The 18,848-nt window shown below is 40.5% G+C and overlaps 1 protein-coding gene across 4 annotated transcripts in view; it reads left to right on the top strand.

Annotated features, from left to right (window-relative positions):
* Positions 1 to 18,848, top strand: part of CTNNA2 (catenin alpha 2) — a 465,672-nt gene that overhangs the window by 365,764 nt on the left and 81,060 nt on the right. For all 4 annotated transcript variants that reach the window (XM_090139884.1, XM_090139885.1, XM_031588179.2 and 1 more), the window contains one exon: positions 6,246 to 6,398. In XM_090139884.1, the coding sequence (XP_089996010.1) occupies positions 6,246 to 6,398 (153 nt within the window). The remainder of the gene's footprint in view (positions 1 to 6,245; positions 6,399 to 18,848) is intronic.

Raw genomic sequence — 18,848 nt, 5'->3', positions numbered from 1 at the left:
GGGGATTACCGCAACTCAGGTGCAAAATCTTTGATGTGGATTTATTGAGCCTCATGCGGTTCTCCTGGACCCACAGTTTGAGCCTGTCTACGTCTCCCTGGATTGGCATCCCATCCCTCAGACTTGTTGACTGTGCCACACAGCTTAGTGTTGTCCTCAAACTTGCTGAGGGTGTGCTCAACCCTACTGTCAACGTCATTGATGAAGATATTTAAAAGCACTGGCCTCAGTTCTACATCCAGGCACTGAGCCATTGACCACCACATTCTGGGTATGGTCTTGCAACTGGTTCCTTGTCTGAACAGTCTGCCTGTTCAATCCATGTATTTCTGATCTGGGGAGAAGGATATTATGAGGGGACTGTGTCAAAGGCATTCCAGGCTGCAGTGGCGAATAAGGTGCTCTTTGATTAACTTGACTTGCAGATAGCTTTATACTGCTAGTCTTTATAAAGTTAAAGAATATGTTAGAGTCATTAATCTCCTGTTATGATGTTCCCTTTCCATGTCAGATTAGACACTTAATTCTCTACCAGAGAGAGTAAGTAATACTGAGATATTTTGGTTCTAAAATTGTTATATAGCCATGGAAAACATCATTTCAGTGAGCAGGTTAACCTCTTTGAGCTCAATTATAGCTGTGAGTTGATGATGATAAAACAGCCCTAAATAGTGCTTAGAACAGTAGAACACGATGCTATCAAAAACAGCAACTGACTCTGTGCACTGTAAACTGACTAAATTGACTGAACTGGAAAGACATAAAAGCTGTCTTTACCATTCATACTTTTAAAAGAATTTGCAGGTCTTGATGCTTCCCTTTTTATGTTTTTGTGCTCATATAGCCAATTTACTATTCTTTTAACTGTATGTTAATTAAGTTTTCTCCAAGACAAAATGAATTAAGTAGACCTTTAAGTCTTTCCTCCAACAACTGAAGTTTAATGTAGTAGAAACTGTCTTCATTTTGAAGCCACCTCTAACTTAATAAATTCAGTTAGGGAATAAAAGTTAATCATTGCCATATGAGTAATACTATGTGTCATAATATTTACATCAGAATATGGGGAAAACTAAAGGAATAGCAAAGACATTGCTTAATTTACTGGTGTGCACGAGATCTCGTGCTGTTTTTAGAGTAAAACTTGACCTTTTTCACTGCATGTTTTACAACCATTTAAATTCAGGTCACAGAATTTTCTCATTCCCTTCTGAGCTGATGTCAGTTGTATGAAACCATAAAATTTCTCGATGCATAAGCCATCACTTTAGCTGGACTTGGTTGCAGTGTACTGAGGAACATATAAGATTAGTTTTCGAGTAGTTATTTACCTTGATGAATTGCCTTAATTGAATCAAATAGACTGGTAATGCTGAGCTAATACTTTTAAATGTCTTGTCTTGTGCTATTAATATTACCTTGTCATGTATCCATTTGAGCAATTGGATGAATGTCTTGTGTTCATACTCCTGTCACATCTAGTAAATGATTTTGTCAAGTCATTCTTTATAGCCTGTAGTGATGGATAGCAAAATTTGTGTTCTCCTGTGTGTATAAAAACCATTAAGTATACCTTCCAACTTTGATGTGAGGGTGTCCTAAAACTCAGAATTTCTTTAGAAGATGATTGTGCCTGCTTATGAGAGAGGTTAGGAATGTGCTATTGACTTCTATGAATAACAGAGAATATGAAAATAGCATTCATTTATTTGTCAAACCTGTGACAGTCAGAATTCAGGAATTTTTTTTAACTGCTCAAAATATCTGCAGAAAGCCACACAGAGTTACCATAGGATATCCATTTTATTCGTGAATTTTGATTCAAATACTATGCTGCTGCATATTTGCAGTGGAGAGCCCCAAATTGTTGCTTAGCTGATGCTCTTATTGTGTTTTTCCTTTTATTGTCTTCTAACATGTGATTTTAATACTGATGAAAATAAGATGTGTGAATGCACATGTAAATAAACATCCTGAGACTTTTTGTAGGGTTCCATGAGGTACATTCTTATTATTATTTGAGCTGGAAGGACCTTTAAAGACCATCTAGTCCAATTTTCCTGCAATGAACAGGGACATCTACAGCTGCATCAGGGTGCTCAGAGCCATGTGCTGCTTGGTTTTGCATGTCTCCAATGATGAGGCATCTACTGCATCTCTGGGCAGCCTCTTCCAGTGCTTCACCATCCCAAAGTGAAGAAACTTCTTCATATGCAATCTAAATCGCTTACAGCCCCCCCATCAGGTCTTCTCTTCCTCAGGCTGAACAGCCCCACCTTTCTCAGCCTGTCCTCACAGGGGAATTGTTCCATCCCTTGGAGCATTTTTGTGGCCCTCCTTTGGATGCACTCTAACAGGCGCATATCTTTCCTTTACTGAGGACTCCATATTTGGATGCAGTACTCCAAGTGAGATCTCCCTAGGATGGAGCAGGGAGGCAGGATCACCTTCCTTGCCTTCTTGGTCATGCATCTTTTAATGCAACTCAGGATGCAACTGGCTTTCTGATCTGCAAGTGCACACTTCTAGTTCTTCTGGTATAGCTTGCCATTCACCAGTACCCCCAAATCTTTTTTGGCAGGGCTGTGTTTCACCCTTACATCCCCAAGCTCATACTGATAGCAAGGGTTGTCATGATCCAGGTGTGACACCTTGCACTTGGCTTTGTTGAACCTCATGAGGTTCTCCTGGGCCTACTATTGGAGCCTGTCTAGACAATATCGTGTTCCTAAGACGTGTCAACCAATAGCTTGAAGTCATCTGTGAACTTGCTGCAGGTGCACTTGATCCTATTGTTGATGCCACTGAATGATCAGATCTATAATACCATATTAAACTTGAATAAAAAAATGAATTGTTTGTTCATTATTCTTAAGCTTCTGAAATATTGTTCCCTAAAGAATAAACAGAAAAAAAAGTGTTAGTGTTCATTTAAGATTTAAAGTAACTTTTCAGACAGTGAACTGAAGAGTGTGTTTTATTGAGTCTTGTACTGAATTAGAGCTAAGAGTTTTTCTGTGAGGATTTTCCCTGGAAATTAGATGGAGACCACCTGGGATTTTTCTTTTAACATTGTGTTCCTTAGGAAATACTACAGTCTGTCTTATTTCAACATGCTGGACTTCAGAATTCTAACTAAATGTCTAAAAGTGAGGCATGTAATTTAGGTGTAGGTTATCACAGAATGGCCAGGGTTGGAAGGGACCTCAAGGATCATGAATCTCCAACCCCCTGCCACATGCAGGGCCACCAACCTCCTCATTTAATGCTAGACCAGGCTGACCAGGACCCCATCCAACCTAGCCTTGAACACTTCCAGGGACGGGGCATCCACAACCTCTCTGGGCAGCTGTTCCAGCACCTCACCACTCTCTCTGTAAGGAATTTCCCCTGACGTCCAACCTAAATCTCCCCTCCCTCAACTTAAAACCATTTCCCCTCATCCTGCAGTTATCTACCCTTTCAAAGAGTTGATTCCACTTCCCTCTGTAGGCCCCCTTTAGGTACTGAAAGGCTGCAGTGAGGTCACCCTGCAGCCTTCTTTTCTCCAGGCTGAACAAGCCCAGCTCCCTTAGCCTGTCCTCATAGGGGAGGTGCTCCAGTCCCCTGATTGTCTTTGTGGCCCTCCTCTGGACCCTCTCCAACAGCTCCCTGTCTTTTTTGTACTGAAGGTTCCACACTTGGATGCAGTATTCCAGATGGGGCCTCACAAAAGCAGAGTAGAGGGGAACAATCACTTCCCTGTCCATGCTGGCCACCCCTCTTTTGATGGAGCCCAGGATACCATTTGCCTTCTGAGCCACAAGGGCACACTGCTGGCTCATGTTAAGTTTTTCATCTATCAAGACCCCCAGGTCCTTCTCCAGACAGGGCTGCTCTCAAGGACCTCTCCTTCCAGTCTGTAGGGATGCCTGGGATTCCTCTGGCCCAAGTGCAAAACTCTGCACTTTGCCGTGTTGAACCTCATCAGGTTCACCTGGGCCCACCTTTCTAGCCTCTTGAGGTCCCTCTGAATGGCATCCCTTCCTTCAACCGTGTTGACCGCACCACTCAGCTTGGTGTCATCAGTAAACTTGCTGAGGGTGCACTCGATTCCGTCATCGATGTCATTGATGACGATGTTAAAGAGCACCGGTCCCAAGACAGACCCCGGGGGGACATGGAGCCATTGATGGCCACCCTCTGTCTGCGGCCTTTCAACCAGTTTCTTATCCATCAAGTGGTCCACCCATCAAATCCACATCCCTCCAGTTTAGAGATAAGGATGTGGTGGGGGACCATGTCAAAGGCCTTGCTCAAGTCCAGGTAAATGACATCGGTCGCCTTTCCTTTGTCCACCGATGCCGTCACTCCATCATAAAGGGACACCAGATTGGTCAAGCATGACCTTCCTCTGGTGAAGCCGTGTTGGCTGTCACGGATCACATGCCCTTTCCTCATGTGATCAAGCATGTCATCCAGGATGATCTGTTCCATGATCTTCCCAGGCACAGAGGTGAGACTCACTGACCTGTAGTTCCCAGGGTCCTCCCTGCTTGTACATGGGAGTTACGTGACCCTTCCTCCAGTCATCCAGGACCTCACCTGGCAGCCACGACAGCCACGTTTTCTCAGTATGTGTCAGAAGATGGACATCTGCAATGAGCAATTAAGTAAACATGAGACTTACCCTTTCTGGCAATATCTCTTCACATAAACTGGCTATAGATTAAGTTCTTGTAAAGAAGATGGAGGGGAGGAAAAGAGAATAGGTGATGACAGTGGTAGTGGCCACCACAATCCAGTTTCCTAGCCTTTGGTGAGCCTCTCATATGAATTTATCCTTTTCATTCTTTTTTTCCCTCCTTCTTCATGTATATTACTGTCTTGGCCGTTCTGAGTGACTTAAATCATTTTGCAGGTGGAAAAATATTTTCCATGTGTAATCTGAGACGAATTAACTTTTTGTGGGAATTAAGGATTGCTGTTCTTAATGCACTGTTTCTTTAACTGTAATTTATGTAAAAAGAACCACATGCAAGTACATATATGCTAAGAAGTTGCTTTGCTGCTTGTTTTTAGTGTACCACTATGGATTGAATAGAAATATTCCAGGTTAGATTTCTCTTTATTGAAATAGAGCTGTCATTGCTGCTGTCACACTCTGTATCTCAAATCATTTATTTATTATGCCTAATAATATAGCAGTTTCCAATATGATGTGGTGTTTAGGTGATACCTTCTCTAGCGAGAGCTTTCTACTCTGGACTGTAAAATAGAAAAATTTACCTTGCCTGAACATTCATCTAACTAAATGATTGAAGGATACTTGTGGCTAACCAGAGCTTCTGGGCAAATGGCTCCCAGCTTGTTATCTCTGAATTCATGTTGTTAGTTTTCTTTTTCATTCTTAACAACCCAATAGCAGAATAAAATATGCTAAAAATGTTTCTGATCCATACTCCTATGGAGCAATTAAATTTCCAAGTAGAATTATTCAAGATTTCATCTTTCTGTCTTTCAAATTTTAGCGAAGTTTAACATGAATTAGTAGTTATTAGCAAAGTAGAGAAGTCATCAATGACACAATTCTTAGAATAATATTGTCTCAAACAGATGTTTATGAAATAACAGGTGTTCAATCTGTGAAAACTTTTACCGAGTTTTTTTCTTTGGAATAAATTGTAGCATTTTTGTTAATCCTGCCTGGAAAGTCCTTAGTTCTTTTCTCTTTATACCTACTGGAGGTATTTGGAAGAGTGTGAAGCTCAAGGCACATGCTAGAAGATACACTCAAAATAATATTCAGTGCAGGAATTAGAGGAGATTTAGATACATTCAGACTAATATTTTAATGGTTACTTGAAGTTAAGCTTCTTAATCCATATTTGGCTTTTAAGTGAGCTGAACTTTTTTTTTTTTATATAAAAAATGTGCGGCTTTCGATTCTCATCAATTTTCAGTGTATTATGTGAGAAATCATCATTATCCCAGACAGAGCCCCTCAGTCCACTGGGGTTAGAGGTGTGAGTCAGCATGAGTCTCAGGCGTTTAGCAGTTGGATATCTGTATTCTGCAAATACAGATTGCAGAATCTGAAAGTGTATAGCTTGGAGGAAGGAAGGAAAGAAGTCTAAACTCCAGTACAATGCTGTGAGATGTCACGTCATTGCTTGAATATAATGGCCAATGAATGCAGTGAGACTGTATATTGATAATTCTCCTTTTATTTACTGCTTTGCTTTTTTTTTTTTTCTTCACTGCAGCTCCGGAAGGCAGTAATGGACCATATATCAGATTCCTTCCTGGAGACCAATGTGCCATTGCTGGTTCTCATCGAGGCTGCCAAAAGCGGTAATGAGAAAGAAGTGAAGGAGTATGCACAGGTCTTCCGTGAGCATGCCAACAAGCTCGTTGAGGTAAGCAATCTCATTGATGCCACTAGGCTTGCACGTTGTCCCTTTAAGAGAAGCAAGGATAACAGTCCATCAGCTGAAGTCCAGAGGAAGCAGTTACAGGCTTTAGGAGTTCGGGTCAACTTTGTGATGGCACAGCAGATATCTTGCTAGATGGCAGAGAAAAGCACATGCTGTAACTTAGTAGCTCGATAGAGCAATTCAGCACATTTAAAATATGTTTCTGATATTTTGTCAAAAGTTGAGAGCAATGAGAAGTAAATTTCAGTTCAGCTTTACTGATAGTACATAAGGTTTCCATTTCAAAGTACAAAGCCAAACAAGTGCTTCAGAGTATCTGCTACTGACCAATACTGCTTTCAGCTAGCAAGAGCTAGTTGTGCCAAAGAAAAGCAAGAGAAGGACGTATAGAGAAGGTATAATCTAATGCTGTGTTTATTTTTGAAAGGTATGTATTCCATATATGTATTTAGTATTATGTGTTTCTGAAGAGACCTACGAAGTCACAAGCAATAAATTCAAGGCTTCATGGGTGATACTGAAATAGCTCAGTTCTACCACAGGGAGAATAAAACATCATGATTGAAAGCTGGATGCTCACTGAATAGACTTTTAAGGAAATGGTAATGTTTGTTGCCATTTGCCCTTTGAGAGTGTAAGAACTATGAAAAATGCTTGTATTTCTTGAAGACAAATGCAGTTCAATGATTTGTTTGGTATTATGTGGCATTATGAACTTCTCAGTACTAGCATAATTTTGAAGAATATGTAGCAGCTTAATAATATCCTTTCTCTCTAGCTATACTATGTGTTCTTAAGCAGGGAGGAAAAATATGTTGTTAGGGAGCTACTAACTTGACAAGTATTGAGCTATGCTTCTGAAAGACTTTGATTCTTACAATGAACTCTGTCCTAAATCACTAGCAGCCCAGCTCTTGAGAGGAGTGAGGGTTTCTTTGTTGCTCTCGACTAAAGTAGAAAGTTCTCTGTTCGCAACTTCCCTGACATATGCTGGGAGTACAGCACAGCACAGAAGAAGCAGTCTAGGAGGTTTCTGGAATGCATAGAGGATAACTTCCTGATGCAGCTGGTCAGAGAGCCCACGAGAGGAACTGCCCCGCTAGACCTGCTGTTCACAAACAGGGAAGGTCTGGTGGGAGATGTGGAGGTTGGAGGCTGTCTTGGAAATGATAGATTTCTCGATTCATGGTGGAGCCTGGAGGGGGAATAGTAAAACTGCTACCTTGGACTTCAGGAGGGCGGACTTTGAATTGCTCAAGAGACTAATAGGGGGAGTCTCCTGGCATTCAGTCTTAGCAAATAAAGGGGTCCAAGAGAGCTGGTTGCTTTTCAAGAAGGAAGTCTTAAGGGCTCAGGAGCAGGCAGTCCCCCTGAGCTGCAAAATGAGCCGGCAGGGAAGAAGACCAGCGTGGATGAATAGGGAGCTATTCTTGAGGCTCTGGGAGAAAAAGAGAATCTACCGCCTGTGGAAAGAGGGACAGGCAACTCTGAATGAATACAAGGAAGTTGTTAGAATGTGTAGAGGTGAAATCAGAAAGGCAAAAGCCCAGCTTGAATTTAACGTGGCTGCTGGGGTGAAAAGGAATAAGAAATTCTTTTTATAAATACATTAACAGTAAAAGGAGGACAAAGGAGAATATCCACTCTTTACTGGATGAGGCTGGGAATGTGACCACTGAGGATAAGGAAAAGGTGGAGGTTCTGAATGCCTTCTTTACATCTGTCTTTAAAAGTCAGACCAGTTATCCTCAGGGTACTCCTCTGTCTGACCCGGTAGTATCGGCTGGGGAGCACACTAACCCTCCTGTGATTCTGGAAGAAAAAGTCAGAGACCTGCTACTCCAACTGGACTGCCACAAGTCTATGGGGCCAGATGAGATCCACCCAAGAGTACTGAGGGAACTGGCGGAGGTGATAGCCAAGCCGCTTTCCATCATCTATCAGCGCTCCTTGTTGACTGGTGAGGTCCCAGAAGACTGGAGGCTTGCCAATGACTCCCATCTACAAGAAAGGTCGTAAGGAGGATCCAGGGAACTACAGGCCTGTTAGCCTGACCTCGGTGCCAGGGAAGGTTATGGAGCAGATTGTCTTGAGGGAGATCATGCAGCATGTGCGGGATGACCGGGGGATCAGGCCTAGCCAGCATGGGTTCATGAAGGGCAGGTCCTGTTTGACCAACCTGATCTCCTTCTATGATCTAGTGACCCATCTGATGGATGAGGGAAAGGCTGTTGATGTGGTCTACCTACACTTCAGCAAAGCCTTTGACACTGTCTCCCACAGTATTCTCCTGCAGAAGCTGGCAGCCCGAGGCTTGGATGGATACACTCTTGGCTGGGTAAGGAGCTGGCTGGAGGGCCGGGTTCAGAGAGTGGTGGTGAATGGAGTTAAATCCAGCTGGCGACCAGTCATGATTGCTGTTCCCCAGGGGTCGGTGCTGGGGCCTGTCCTCTTCAATATCTTTATTGATGACCTGGATGAGGGCATCGAGTGTATCCTCAGTAAATTCGTAGATGACACCAAATTGGCTGGAAGTGTGGATCTGCCTGGGGGTGGCGAGGCCATACAGAGGGATCTGGACAGGCTGGAGGGCTGGGCTGAGGCCAATGGGATGAGGTTCAACAAGACCAAATGCCGGGTCCTGCACTTTGGCTACAACAACCCCAGGCGATGCTACAGGCTTGGGGCGGAGTGGCTGGAGGACTGTGTAGAGGAAATGGGCCTGGGAGTATTGATTGACTGATGACATGAGCCGACAGTGTGCCTGGGTGGCCAAGAAGGCCAATGGCATGTTCCCCTGTACTCAGCACTGGTGAGGCTGCACCTTGTGTACTGTGTCCAGTTTTGGGCCCCTCACTGCAAGAAAGACATTGAGGCCCTGGAACGTGTTCAGAGGAGGGCAACAAAGCTAGCGAGGGGTCTGGAACACAGGCCGTATGAGGAGAGGCTGACGGAGCTGGGAATGTTCAGCCTGGAGAAGAGAAGGCTCAGGGGAGACCTCACTGCTCTCTATAACTTCTTGAAGGGAGGTTGTAGTGAGCTGGGGGTCGGCCTCTTCTCTCGTGTCATTAGTGATAGGACCAGAGGGAATGGTTTCAAGCTACAGCAGGGGAGATTCAAGCTGGACATTAGGAAGTATTACTTTTCAGAAAGGGTGGTCAGGCACTGGAATGGACTGCCCAGGGAGGTGGTGGAGTCACTGACCCTGGGGGTGTTCAAGGAAAGACTGGATGTGGTGTTGAGGAATATGGTTTAGTGGGAGCTATTGGTAATAGGTGAACAGTTGGACTGGATGATCTTTTAGGTCTTTTCCAACCTTGGTGATTCAATGATTCTTCTGAGAAATGTGTGGGTTCTTTTTGGTGGCAATAAGATGCTAGTCTGGAGTGTACTCCTTACAAGTTTGAAGACCATGGAGCATGCTGCCAGTCTTGGCTGGGATGTCCTAAATGCTGCTCTACCCTACTGTCTCTATTGGTACCTTCTGACTTCTATCTGTTCAGGCTGATGAAAGATGGATTGCATGGGCAATATTTTCTTAGCGATAATGATGTTGAGCAGCTATGAAATAGTGAGTCACCTTCACTAGTGCACATTTTTGACTGCAGCATTCAGGCTCTTGTTCATCACTGATGAAAATGCACAGCTAATGGTGGTCATTATTTTGAAGAGTGTTTTGCAGCTGAGAATTTGTTCCATCAAATAGTGTTATTAATGAACTTTTATTATGCTGTTTAGTAGAACTTTCTAGGTTTAACTCTTGGTTTGCTGGACTGTTTTTTGTTATAACTTTACCCATTAAATTATTAAATTCAATTAGTTTTTCTGGGAGATGAATTTCAACAGCAGTAGACTCTAAGAGTTATGAAAGCAAGCTGCTTGCTTGCTTTCAAGAGGAGATGTTTGACTTCTAACTAATAACTGTGTGAATTCATATTATAGGACCTTATAGGTGAAGCAGTGAGTCAAATCAGGCTTTCCATCTTCACAAGAAGGATAGGGGAAAAAAACCACTAGTAGAGCTCTACTAATTATTTAAGTGTTTTTTATTACTTAAGTATTTTTATGCAAGGTCAGCCAGGACTTCACTGGTTAGTGAGGAGTTAAAGTCAGTTGCATTATTCTTCCTCGAAGTTTACTTCCAACAATTCTAATACCATAAAAAGGAATTCTTATTCTTGAAATGTTTCAGCACCAAGTTTGAAACTGCTAAAAACAGTACTTTGAAAGTAAGTTGTCCTACCAATTTTATACAAATTGTTCTTTATGAAGGGTTTTATGGAGCCTACATGTATCTATCAGTTTCATCTCATATAAGCTTAAAGATTTCCAGGGCTGTCCAAAACAACCCAAGTTATATACTAAGAACACTTGCTAGTGGAAGAGCTGTGTTAGGCAATGGTTTATGGTGATTAAAGTTTGATATAGTGCAAGCAAATCAATAGCATCACAAGGTTGGATAATAGCTTGTAGCTGGTGAAACCTAACGACAGCATTTCTGTTCCTGCTTGGTTTATAGTGCCTTTGCCTGTTTGGCTCACAGGAACCTTAATTTACTTCCTCTTGCTCATGCAGCTGTTATTTTGAAAAGGATACTGGCATGACTTCAGGGAGTTGAGGGTTTTTTGGTGTGGTGTTTTTTTTTTTAATCACTGTTCTTGTTTGCTTTGTTTTTCTTTTAAAATGTCAAGAAGAGCAAAAGGTATTGTTTGAACTCTTTCATAACGTACAACGTAGGCTACCCTTCATTTTTCAAGAAGCGTATTTGTAGCTCCCAAGATCAGGCTGATCATACGTTTTCTCATCATAAATATGGTAACAGGCTTGCACACTCAAGACAGGAGGGAAGAATAACTGCTAGTATGGACACCATAGAAAATGAGCATTTGGACTTGCTCAGAGACCTCTACTTACTTGATTTAGGAAGGAGAGGAGGCATGGAGTGGAAAGTGTAAAATGAAATTTTACTATGGTGTTCATAGTCTTGATTTACACCAGCAGTAACAACTAATAGCTAACCCAATAGTTTGTGTTTTTTTTTTTTTCCCTCTCTGGAAACACCTTTCAGAATGGTACTCAGGGCATTTAATCCATAAGGAATGCAAAGCCATGGTTTCTTTTGGGCAGTGTTCAGATCCTGGACTTGCAGGTGAAGTTATTATTTGGTGCAAGTCTACAGTACATGTAATATCAGTGCAGTGCTGAGAGTTTGTGGTGTGGCACAATATCTTTCTTTCAGAAGCTATTAGTGATCTTCATAAGGAGCACACAGCATCTACAACACCTTGTTTTAAGTTCATGAACAGAATTGGAATTTAGGGCAGACACAACCGAGAGTAACAAGCCTAAGAAGTAAAAAATTGACTCATTATTTCTGAAACTTTAGTTCAAGGAACAAAGAGTGTTTCTACATGAGAGATTTCATAAATACTATCCCTACTTGAAGTTTTCTATTCTTTTTATTTAAGTGCACATCACTGCATTATCAGAGTATACAGCTAGCTGTTTGCTTCTGGTAATGAATAAAAGTGTCAATATTCTTTCATAGCTTCTGTATCCAACTTCCATCATGAAAAATGTATACCTCTCTGGATTTGCTCTTAGAAACTGACGAGGTTTTATCCTGTTATTGTACTTGACATTAATTTAGCTAGATACATAACATTTAGAAGATGACAAACCTTGGTTCTAATCAAGGAATATAAAGAAGGTCATAGATAAGATTAATTCAAGCCCTTCAAGTTGAGAGATTTGCTTTTGAAGCTGTGGGCTGCTTCTGTAACCTAGTGTTTCGTATGCTCATTTTAGTTTGAATTTCCGTCTCAGGCCTTTCTCCCCCCCGTGGGCAACAGATGTTCTTAATTCCTAGTAAGCATCATGAGTGTATTGAAGATTATTAAAACCACAAGTCCAATTATCTGAACTGAGCATATGAAAGGCTTGAACTTCTTTGCAGTTATTTCTTCTGGATGCCTGCTGCAGCCAGATTGAGGTAGTTCATCTCTTCACCTTGGATGGGTGTATGTATTTAAGACAAAATGAACCAGAAGCATTTCAAGACAAAACTTTCTGCTATGCTGCTACTAAACTCTTAAATAAAAGCAAAAAAAGTTAAAAAGCCAGAGCCTCTTTATTTTTAACTTGTCAGCCACTACATAAACTACACTTGTAGTCCACTGGGATTTGTACCAATTTCCTCTTCTATTTTCTAGATCAACACAGTAGAAGTCATCTTACAAAAAAAGTGATGCATAGAAATAATTGCTCTTCCAAGGCTCTTGTGCACCTGTCCCTGAAGAAGACAGAGTATTAAAGGAGTTAAACAATTAATGTCTAAACTTTCAAGATTGCTTTCATGCAAAAGTCATTTCTACCTTCAGGCAGCATGGATCTGGCTCTGGAGCTTACAAAGTCCTCTGTAGGAGGAAGTATTTACAGAATCTTGCTGTGATCTGCAGGCTGCACTATTAACACAAACATGGGTACAAGTCAACAATTTGGGAATGGAGCAATTGTCTACAGCAAATGATGAAGACAATCCCTCAGCACCTGCCCTCATAAACTTAAATAAAACATAAAATTCAGGCTGGCTAAAAGAGGAATAACTTTACTGGAGAGCTACTTAGTCAAAACAGTTAAGCTTGTAAAATTTTCTAATAAACAAACAAGCAGACTACAACCTGAGATACTGATTGTGTTACCTCAGTCATTTTCTATTAATGTTTCCATTTCCTTTATTCTTAAATTGCTGAACTTCTTTATTTCATAGCATAGCACTTTCACGTATCCATAGCAAGGGAATCCAAGGGTAATTTTTGTTCATGTTTCTTTCTGTGATATACAAAATAAGCATATGCTACATAAAGTAAGCAGCCTGTGAGCAATGACTTTTTTGTTGTTGTTGCTTTTTTCCACTTCTCTAACTCCAGAAGGAGTTGAAGATTAAACAAAAGAAAGGAAGTGGTAAATTTGTGTGGCATCTTCATGTCAAATAGAATACATCTCTGGCTTTGGGACTGTAGATATAAAGCCACTGTTGGTTCTGTTATCTGATTTTCAATAGGTCCCTATTTGTTACCAAATGACTGAACATTTTCATTATGTTTTCACTTATTGGAAATATGCACTTTTATGGGGAACTTTCTATAAATTAAAATGTACTTTGGCCGCTTTGCTTTTCTCTGCAATTCTTTAATATTGCTTTCGTTTGCATACTCTTAAGAGTTAGTTTCACAAGAAATGTTTTCTCCTTGCAGAAAAATTTATCCCCAGTAATTTCCCAGTATTTTCCAGTTATCAGCCAAAATTGTCTATTTTACCACATATCTATGCATTTTATGTAAAGTTTATATGTCTATAAACCACATTTATTTACTGTGTCTGTAAAAGAGATGAAGTCCAATTACTCCCTTTTTAATTACAATGTAATATTTTAAAAATATTTTCCAGGGAATAACATCTGCTTAGGTAGAGGTTTACTATTCAAGTCTGATCTTGCTACTCTGCTGTGTGATTGCTGTGGCATAGTATCATCCCAAGATAAAATTCTTTCAAGTTCTAATACCTGTTTATGTCTAGCTTGCACGCTCCCATCAAATAGCAGCCTATGTGATTTAAAATTAGATAATAACACAAATAAGACCTCTTGGTATCTTCTTAATTAATTGATCCCATGTATTATGGGATTAATGACAGCTCCTAACCAGTTATTTGAATGTATGACCTTGGAACGCTCACAGTGACTAGAGTGGGAGTCATCCCCCAAATCTTCCATAGAAAGAACTGCTTTGAAGTGATGTGGTATATAATCCTATTAGTGAAAGGGGTCCTTTGGAGCCTAAACTTTGAACTTAAAACAATTGCAGTAGATGTGGTTTATTTATTTATTTATTTATTTTTTATTTCCACTGTGGAAGTGAAGGATTTAGGGAGAAGCTCCTTAATTACTTCCCTCATCACTAAGAGAAATAAAACTAGTTAACCAGAGTCATTGCTTTCAGATTGTTAGCATGAATCCTTGTTATCTTTATAATGATGTGGTGTTAAATTCTTAACTGTATGGCTCCTCAGCCCACTCTGTTTAGCAACAAGAAATCAGCACTGTGCAGGTATGTGGTGTACCTACCTTCAATTTGTTTTATGTTTTGTTTGGGGTTTTATTTTTTGATATATCTTTTCACTGGCAGGAAATATGAAAGCCTCCTCACTTAGCAGCTGAGATTTATTACTAGCATTTGTGACTGAACAAACCATTAGTTTTCTGACAACATAGAAAAAGTTCTCTTAACTCAGAGAAGGGGCTGTGATTGGAAATGGGAAGTTCAGCAAGTGACAATAATCTTTGAGGGAGGTTGATAACAGAAGGCGCTATCTGCCTGTCCTTCTGATGTTTAGCAACATCACTTGCCTTCTATTTATTTGTGTTGCAGCTGGGTATTGCTAGTGACACTAGATTTTCTCTGTCATTGACCATTGTTTCCAGCTGGAAGAAGGATGCATTAGAGCAAATAGAGCAGTTTCTAAGAAGTATGTATCTTTCAACAAATATTAAGATATACCTAGTAGAAGGGCAGCTAATTCCTTATCTGACCTATGTTGACTCTCTCATCTTTTTTACTCACTTCCAGTGTACTAAGGGCACTGAATATGTTCTCAAGAGGAGTTTGGAAGATTGATAGTCAGGCCTCTCCCCCCACTGTAGGTCACCTGCAACTCTGCTGTCACATCTATTATTCCTCTGCTAGCTAAGAAGAATAACTTGAAAATCAGCACTGCATATAGCAAGTTGTTGTTTTTTTGTTTGTTTGTTTTTTCTTATAATCATTCTTGGTTGTTTTTTTTTTTTTTTTTTTTTTTCAATGCAAAACATCTTTGCCCTGATTGTTTCAAGATACTGCCTTTTCTTACTGTATTGACTTCATGATTTGTGTTGTTTACTATCGAGAATGACTTCTATTTATTTTATGCAATTGCTTGCAATGTGTTGGGAGTCCTGCATCCTGGCCTGGGGCCCCCAGCACAGGAGTCATAGAATCATAGAATTGCTGAGGCTGGAAAAGACCTTAAAGATCACCACAATCTAACCATACTACCATAACTCTAACAACCCTCTGCTATATCATGTCCCTGAAGACCACATCCAAATGGTTTTTTAACACATTCAGGGATGGTGACTCAACCATCTCCTTAGGGAGCCTATTCTGGTGCTTAATCACCCTTTCTGTAAAGAAGTTTTTCCTGATGTCCAACCTAAACTTCCCCTGGTGCAACTTAAGGCCATATTTCCTCATTCTGTCACCAGTGAGAAGAGATCAACCCTGCTCTCACTGTAATCACCTTTCACATACTGGAAGACAGCAATAAGGTCTCCCCTCAGTCTCCTTTTCCCCATGCTAAATAGCCCCAGTTACTTCAGTTCCTCCTCGTGGGGCATATCCTCCAAGCCCTTCACAAGCCTTGTTGCCCTTCTTTGGACCTGTTCCAGTACCTCCATGTCCTTTCTGTACTGAGGTGACCAAAACTGATCACAGTACTTGAGGTGAGGCTTCACCAATGCTGAGTACAGGGGCAGGATGACTTCTCTAGTCCTGCTCAAAGGAAGGACATGGAGCTCTTGGAGTGGGTCCAGAGGAGGGCCACTAAGATGCTCAGAGGGCTGGAGCACCTCTCCTGTGTTGAAAGGTTGAGGGAACTGGGCTTGGTTAGCCTGGAGAAGAGAAGGCTCTGGGGAGACCTCATTGTGGCCTTCCAGTACTTGAAAGCAGCATATAAACAGGAGGGGGAACGGCTGTTTATGAGGGTGGATAGTGATAGGACAAGGGGGAATGGTTTTAAACTGAGACAGGAGGTTAGGTTAGATATTAGGAGGAAGTTTTTCACACAGAGGGTGATGAGGCACTGGAACAGGTTGCCCAAGGAGGTTGTGGATGCTCCATCCCTGGAGGCATTCAAGGCCAGGCTGGATGTGGCTCTGGGCAGCCTGGGCTGCTGGTTGGTGACCCTGCACACAGCAGGGTTGGGGACCCTGCACAAAGATCGATGATCTTTGAGGTACTTTTCAACCCAAGCCATTCTGTGATGGCTAATTCAGACATCTTCTCCATTTCCAGTCTCTGATTGTGGAGATTCAGAGGTTAAGATTTTAAGGCAGCGCAAATGAGATACATGACATGTTATTTATTCAGAGTGATATTTTCTAGACAGCTCCACCCAGCCATGCTCATTCTTTATTCATAGACTCACATTTGATTTTTGAAAAGTGTATTAATTATGTCTGTATTGATAAGCCCTAACCATAACTGCTACTTTTCCTAGTGTTTCTTTAAAAAAAAAAAAAAATAGTATTTATATTCCTGTATTTTTTCATTTCTATGTTTGGATTAATTTTTGCTGCTCTGGGTATTTTAGAATTATGCCAGTGAATTATTTAGCATCTTTGTCTTTTTGTTATGATGTATTAATATGGCTATATTTTAACCAGTGGATGATATGAACTATGCTCTCAGTCTTCACTGTAAGACAGAAAAGTTTAACCATAGCATCATAGAGTCATTTGAGTTGGAATGGACCTTTAAAGGCCATCTGTTTCAATTCCCCTGCAGTGAACAGGGACACCTACAGCTCCATCACATGCCCAGAGCCCCATCCAGCTGACTTTGAATGTCTCCAGAGATGGGAATCCAGCATATTGCTGGGCAATTAATGAAGAAAATCTCTCTTAGACCATGAAACTTAGGATAGAAATAAGGGGATTAGTGAGGGGCAAAGAGAAGGCTTAAATACAGGTTTAAATATGTTCATATTCCAAACTCATGACAAAATAGAAAGCACACCAGCAATTTACATTATTGTAGCAAAAGAGAGTTGATCATCCCCACCTGAGCTATTTTCAGCTTGCTGGACAGAAACAGAGGGTCTTGCACTTTTTAGGAAGTGAGAAAGTTCAGTGCAAGCAGTAAGAGTTTCTGAGGAGACTGCAAAGAGCATTTGCAAGAAAATGAGTCATAAATAAAGGGCATTTTGTAATGCTCAAAAATCATAGGAGATTCACAGGGAAAAGCCATGTCAAAGGCCTAAAGAAAAAAATGACCTGATTAATGATGGGGCTTCTAGCTGAAATAGAAGAAGAAATTGTAATTAAAAAAAAAAAAAAAACCTCATGATTTTTAACAAAAGCTATAGCAGCTTTGATTTATAAACAAATCAAAATGCAATCTATCTGTATGAGTCAAAATTTCAAATGTGGACCCTTAAGAAATATGCTTATTAATCTAGATCAAAATATGTAAATGTGAAAACATTATCTCCAAACCTCAATGTCATATGTTCACTGGACACTGTACAGGGCTGTCCTTGTTGCTTGAGCTTATGCAAAGTGTGGATCACAGCATGCCCTATCCTGCTATGTCCCTGTATTCTGTTACCTAGGTTCTAACAAGCTCTGGGATTATGGTACTGTATGCATCCATGCCAGTACTGTATGTATTTAGTTGATACTGCACAAGTGTCAAAATATTTCATATTGCCAAAATGTGAATGACTCGTTGGAATCCTTACTATGACAAGGAGGATACATTGGGAAACTTGCAATAAGCTATATTTGAGCGCTCACAGTAGCACCCAGATCAATTTACTTCATTAATACCTTGTTGTATTAATATTATAGTAAGACTAAAACTGTGAATTAAATCTCCTTCATGACAAGTTTTTATTGGAAACTTTTCACTGATTCTTGGAATAACTGATTAAAGGTACAGTAACATCACAGTGAATTTCCATTAGTAGTAAAGTTTATTACTCCACCTTTAATTTAAATATTGATATTTCATAATTTTTAGCACTTATATTTTTTTCCACATTTTATCTGTGCAACTGAAGATGCTTGTTATAGTAATTCTGTTCTTCATGTAGATACTTACTTATATGTACATCCAACAACTTCCCAAACTTTCTGACTTTTTCTTACCATTTAGTAGATGGAAGTAATACTTGTAAGCATGTGGTTTTTGTCTTTAGTTGAATGAAAAGGTCATGTCACGTCAATGCTTTTGTGTCTTTTTCTGGGATTTTCTGTTGTTTTGAGTAAGGAAATGCAAGTTTTGGCATTCTGGATAAGTTCAATAACTGTTGTTACTGTGTTTTCCCACATATAATCTAAGTCTTCAAAGGCCTGTGCAACTTTAAAATATGTTTCTGTGAAAATAGATTTTCAGGCAACCAGCAGAGACAGATGAACCGTGCTTTTGTTTCCCTGAGGATAGCTGTTGTTTGGACAACTGCACATCTTTTGCTGGAAGTTCTTTTCTAAAGAAGCACATAAGGAAAATGTTAACAGAAATTGGTGTTGCTTGCAATACTGGTGCTGAAACTCAAGTATATATGGGACTAGGTGTTTTTTAAGAGTTTAGTTATTATTATTATTACTACTACTTA

Source organism: Phasianus colchicus, chromosome 4 (assembly GCF_987193195.1).
Source record: "Phasianus colchicus chromosome 4, bPhaCol1.hap1.1, whole genome shotgun sequence".
Classification (NCBI taxonomy): domain Eukaryota; kingdom Metazoa; phylum Chordata; class Aves; order Galliformes; family Phasianidae; genus Phasianus; species Phasianus colchicus.
This window is presented reverse-complemented; position numbering and strand designations above follow the sequence as displayed.